This window comes from Lycium barbarum, chromosome 8, assembly GCF_019175385.1.
Source record: "Lycium barbarum isolate Lr01 chromosome 8, ASM1917538v2, whole genome shotgun sequence".
Taxonomy (NCBI): domain Eukaryota; kingdom Viridiplantae; phylum Streptophyta; class Magnoliopsida; order Solanales; family Solanaceae; genus Lycium; species Lycium barbarum.
Window position 1 is genome coordinate 121,756,074 of NC_083344.1, and position 5,541 is coordinate 121,761,614.

The following is a 5,541-nucleotide window of genomic DNA, read 5'->3' on the forward strand; positions in this document are numbered from 1 at the left end:
CATGGCACGATGTGTGTTCTATGCTTGTTTGGAGCACCTGAGGTCTTTATTTTTTGTCGAATTTGTGCTTAATAGGAACAATCTTATGCAAACATGATGTATTCAATAAGTACTAGTTCTACTAGAAGTATCAAATTGAAAGTATTGAATGAGTTTAGAGGGCCGTCAATGTATTTGGCCAAAAAAGAAAGAAGATTGAAAAGGAAAAAGAACAAGCAATTGAATAAAAAGGGTACAAATGAAGGGGACATAATCAACGTTTGCTCACTATAATCCTCCAGCTGATCATGTGCTTACGTTACAATAATTCACACACTGACACAAAACCTTCGTGGGACTCCCATAAAATAATTTGTTCAAATCTTACGCACAGATTTTTTAAGGCACAAAACATAATAAGTTGCATGCAATTTTGTGCCCCTTGATCATTTGTAACAGATACTTGCTACACTGCTAGCTTCACTATGAATTCACTCGATAATGGGGCATAAAAAGGAAGGAGATTGTTGTATATTTGGACTTTAGTCCCTTCCTTTCGAAACTAAAATATCCACCTTTTTAAAAAAAAATAAAAAAATATCCACCTTTTTGAAACTGTTTAGTTTTTGTATTTCTTAATAGTACACAGTTGAACATAGTAATATACTATTCAGCCGGGAAAAAGAGTGGCTAAAAAAATAGTAATAGTACTCATTATCAAAAGCGTCGGTGGAAGCAAATACTCCAGTATATAATAATTATATAGACCAATTTTTTTGAAAACTGAGTACAATTAATTGGAATATGTGAACTAAACCCTGTTGATCAGATTTAGATGCACTGCTCTATCTCAGTGACTAATTTTCTTTTACCGAGTATTTTCTTTTACCGAGTATCTTATTTCCTATTCCTAAATCCTAACCACTATTACACTATAAAGTTTCTTTAGAAATTACAGTAATATCATTGTTCGTTATCTATACTTATTGATCTGTGTTGGTTCTCCTATCTTTCATATTGTGCCCAATCCCGAAATTGGTTCTATACGTATGACCTACAACAAGAAAATAAAATGTATAGTTAAACTGTAGTGGGCAATATTAGTTGGCTACAGACCCCTAACGCAGTGGTAGGGGTATAGGGCTTGGCCTATAGTGACATTGAAGGCTTGATTTTCGATGCATAATTAGCTCGCTTGCTTGCTCATATTGGTTATATTAACCCTATAATAAGTCTAAGCCAGTCCAGGTCTTTAAGAGATAGCCCCTAAGGCCTAAGTGTGTAGGTTTTGCATCAATTTTGAAACTTAGCACACCTCAAAAAAAGGTCATTCATTTACTAGATTCAAATCCAAACATCTAGTTAAGGATAAATGGATCACTAAGAAGCACATAAGCGATCGATGAGAGGAAGTTAACGAAAGTCAATGAAATCAGCAGTTCCTCAATCCGGCTCAGTTCATGTCCCTCTGTGCATTTTCTCGTCTATACACCATTCATCGAAGCTTCAACATGGACCGCGTTACCATCTTCCATGATCATCCCGTTGATTTGGGTTCTAGGCCTCTATAAACAATCCAGAAAACAATGCCAAAGCAATTTCATTAGCTACTAACACTAGCTAACTGGAAAATGGAAATGGATATATTTCCATACCCAGTCTTCAGGATCTCCGGAATTTCCGTTCAGAAGTTTGTGATTCCCTTCTTTAGTCTTGTTATCCTTGCTTACTGGTAGCAACGAGGCTGCAATAGCGCGGTCAGGCAATTCTGCAAGAAACAGCTCACGCTTCACCCTTTTTTGACCCTTCTATTTTGGGTATTAATAAGAGGAAGATAAAACCAGATCAAAGAATTTGTTCGAACGAAGTTTAATACTGAATGCCTAACCTGGTAATTTTTTGTCAATGAAGAACACTACTAGATTAACAGTGTACCTATAGGAAAACAGTATGGGTCAATTAAGTTAGACATTTGCAAGAAAATATGCAAGACAGAACCTTAAGCCGGAAAATGTGACTCACCATGCCACAACAACGTCAACAGTGTAATGTTTACGTGATGCAACAATCAAAAAGCTCTGAGCAATAACAGCTAACCAAGCACATTGCTTTATAAACCTGCCGAGTCAAATCAAACAATCAGTGACAAGTTCAGGCCGTGCTGGAAAATCTTATATTCATTCTTTTCTTATTATCAGATTAAATTCAAACGAAAGTGGAAAGATAGTACACACGAAGGAAAATAAAAAGTCCAAGTTAAACATATAAATGCTGCATCATACAATTCTCTTTAATGCAGCACAAAAAAAAAAAAAAACGGAAAAAAAACATCCTGATATGCTCAATCAAACAACCCAACCCAACGGCAAAACTAGTTTTACATGTTGAATATTGAAAGAAAAGACAAAAGAAACAAAGGAAAAGCAAAGGAAGCGAGAAATCATCGCATTATTTCAGTTGTCCGTCTAGTACAACTGACATCAAGCTCTAGCATATCACTTGCACAGTTGCATTCGCCAGAAGTAAGGCTAAATTTGAAAATCAGACCTCCATTATATAAAAAAAACAACATAGTAGGACAAAGAAATTATATTACCTTCGTGTGCCATATTTATGATACGTCCGGACAAAGACTAAAGAGAATATCATATGCGATGAAAATATCAAATCACCACAACCATAAAGCATGCCCCGAGGAACTGCCATAAAGATCATTTAAGCACCAAAGTTAAACAATATTATAACCAAAGACCTAAAATGATATGTGTGTAAACATGGATGTAACTTACAATTAAGTAGTAGAACTTCTAAAACACTATTAGGCCGAGGAAGTGTGGCAAGCTTTGAACCCTGGAAATTGCAGAATAAACTGTAAGGTGATGCACAACGCATAAGCACCACTACCCAAAATGCAAACAAACAAATCATCAAATGGACCAGTTTTCTACCTCACGGCAGTGATAATTTGGACCGGGAAGTTGTGTAGAATAGAATGTTATCATCCGAAGAAATTGACAAGCCTGTACCAAACAATTATTTAATGAATTAGAAAATAGAGTAGATTAGTTATATGTAATAATGATGAAAAAGATACTCTAATTGAAAATTGACTTAACAAAAGGAAGATGAAAGATAAGAAAAGAGGGCACTTACTACTAAGAATGACAGGACCCTGCACAATATCAACACCGTATAGATCTTTTTGGTCTTGAAAATGAAAGGATGGGATGTCCACTGCAGCAAAAGATGAGCAACAATTAGATCAGGAACATACATATTTCACTTCATGGGTAAATAAATAAACGATAAATGTTAAGACCAGCTAATAACCAGTTGGGGGTTATGGAAAGTCATTCTAGCACCACATTATAATTTTTAGAGTCTAATGTCCTAGTTTTCCCTAATTTTAAAACCTAAAGTTAGTTTACAGTTTGCCTTGAACATATTCAAGTATGCTTGTGATTATGAACGCCTAGACGGTCTTCGTTTACCTACAAATTATATTGAATGAGAGAAATAGAATGCACCAAAATTTCAAAGCAAAAAATTTATAAAGATTTTATATGAAAACCAACTCACCAAGACAAAAGATAGAAAAATGGTGGTGAATACAGTTTCACTTATGTAAGCTTTGTCTGCCCCAAGCTCCTGGAAATTTACAAGGAAAGAAAAAGCAGCAAAAATATGAATACACATCTTCCAAAACAGTGAAGAGATATACATAAATAACCCGTAAAAACCAACCGGAAGAAAAAAGAAGCCAACGTCCTGAAGTGTTGGTCCAGGTCGATGTAAGTAATGAACCCCACGAGCACCAAGTCCATGGATGTACTGAAGAAAGGAGACAGATAAATTCCATAGCTCATGTATCTAAATTCACTACGATCAGGAGTAAAAACTAATAATAGGGCAATAGGAAAAGGAAATGATAAATCATACCAGGGGCGGAGCTAGGTAGGCTCCAGCGGGTTCCCTCGACGAAAAATTACACTATATATATATAAGGTTAAAATTATTTTTTTATGTATATATAGTAGATGTTGAATCATCTTGACTTATTCTTTTATTTATTTCGTCATATTTTTTAACCCCTTAGGTGAAAATCCTGACTCCGCCACCGCATCATATAGTAGCCAACAACACTTCTCAATGGCACTGTGGCACAAATGGCAACACATTCTCTCCTCGTTGCTCAACCTGAACTGTAATACTTGGCTACTTATGCAAGCCAATACTAGATAACCTATACTTTTAACAGGAAAAAAAAGAAGAGAAAATCGTAGTCATCTTAATTTTTAGGCTAAAACTGTTTTTTCAACCGAACACCAAGAAATAAAAGTTTCTTCCTACGTTTTTCATTCCCCGCAACAAAAATTTTGACTAACTTACAAGAAAAAAAAAAGGGCTAATAACAAAAAAAAAACAAAACAAAACAAAATGAGGTTGATCAAAAGGAAGAAGAAATAGAAACCTGAAATATCAAACCACCAAGAATATATTTCCAATTTTGGGCAAGAAGATTGATCTCTATTGTTGTCTCTGTACAAATTCTCTTCCATAGCTGCTTTCCATAACAACAACCATCATTAAACCAACCAAAAAAAAAAAGACAAACACATTATTTTCTTATCTCCAAGAAACAAATAAAAAGAATATCATGACAAAGAAATTGTACACCTAAAAGACCAACCTTAGAAGCCTCGCGACCAATGTAAAACGACATCTTTTTTTTTTTTTTTTTGTATGTAAATAACAACTTTTGTATTACATCATAAACCAACTTTGAAATTGAATGCCAACATTATTCTTCCTAAAAACCCAAATTAAACCCTCTAATTCATATGCTAAAACAAACCCAAATTGTAGAGGGAATCAAATTGCAAGAGAAAAAAAAAACAAATTTTGCACAAGCAATAAGTGCTAACAAGGAATAAAAGATGTGGGTAAGTTGAAGGAAAATCAGTCTAACAGGAAATATTTTTTTCTTTAAAATTTCCTGCAGATTGATTTTCCTTTTTTTTTTTTCTCTCTCTAAAGTTAGAAATTGGTAATGCTACTTTTCTTATGTGTGATTTTTCTAAGTTTTTTTTTTTTTTTTTTTTTTCTCTCTTTTTGTTATGTGTTTGGATTTGTGTTGGTATGTCTGCTAAGGAGTTGAACACGGAGCGACAGTTTAGAAAAACGGTGGAAACATTTTTTTGCTTACAAATAATACACAGCTTTTGAGAAAAGAAGCTAATATGAAAATTTACGTTAGGCTATCAAAACAGGACAAAATTAGATATTCCTGATAGTGACATCCAAAATTAATTCATTTTACTTGTTTTATATGTCTGTCAAGATTTTCTATTTTATTTTACATGTACTCCCTCTGATCCGAGGGCGGAGCCAAGCTCATTCGAATCCCCTTCAGCGGAAAATTACATTATTTATATTTAATTAAAATTATTTTTTTATATATATATAGTGGATGTCGAACACCATTATTGAAAATCTTATCTCCGTCACTGCTCTGATCCTATTTATGTGACATAGTATAAAGTTTATAAGAAAAAATACAAA

At 34.0% G+C, this 5,541-nt stretch overlaps 1 protein-coding gene across 1 annotated transcript; it reads right to left on the reverse strand.

Moving 5' to 3' along the window:
- Positions 1-1,291: 1,291 nt before the first annotated feature.
- On the reverse strand, positions 1,292-5,207 carry LOC132607025 (phosphatidylinositol:ceramide inositolphosphotransferase 1-like). The gene is made up of 12 exons (XM_060320809.1): positions 4,670-5,207; positions 4,451-4,540; positions 3,724-3,810; positions 3,559-3,627; positions 3,133-3,213; positions 2,928-2,999; positions 2,769-2,829; positions 2,576-2,678; positions 2,002-2,097; positions 1,868-1,914; positions 1,635-1,747; positions 1,292-1,544 (listed from the first exon to the last, which is right to left on the reverse strand). Exons 1-12 carry the CDS (start codon positions 4,700-4,702, stop codon positions 1,464-1,466), a joined length of 933 nt encoding a protein of 310 aa, XP_060176792.1. The 5' UTR covers positions 4,703-5,207; the 3' UTR covers positions 1,292-1,463.
- Positions 5,208-5,541: the final 334 nt, after the last annotated feature.

What these genes read in the sequence shown, in the direction of transcription:
- LOC132607025 (XM_060320809.1), bottom strand. Translation starts at nt 4,702, where the DNA reads ATGTCGTTTTACATTGGTCGCGAGGCTTCTAAG. An exon ending in TTGGTGGTTTGATATTTCAG is followed by an intron (nt 3,811 to 4,450) that starts GTTTCTATTTCT and finishes TCCTTTCTTCAG; the next exon opens with TACATCCATGGACTTGGTGC. An exon ending in CCGGAGATCCTGAAGACTGG is followed by an intron (nt 1,545 to 1,634) that starts GTATGGAAATAT and finishes GATTGTTTATAG; the next exon opens with AGGCCTAGAACCCAAATCAA.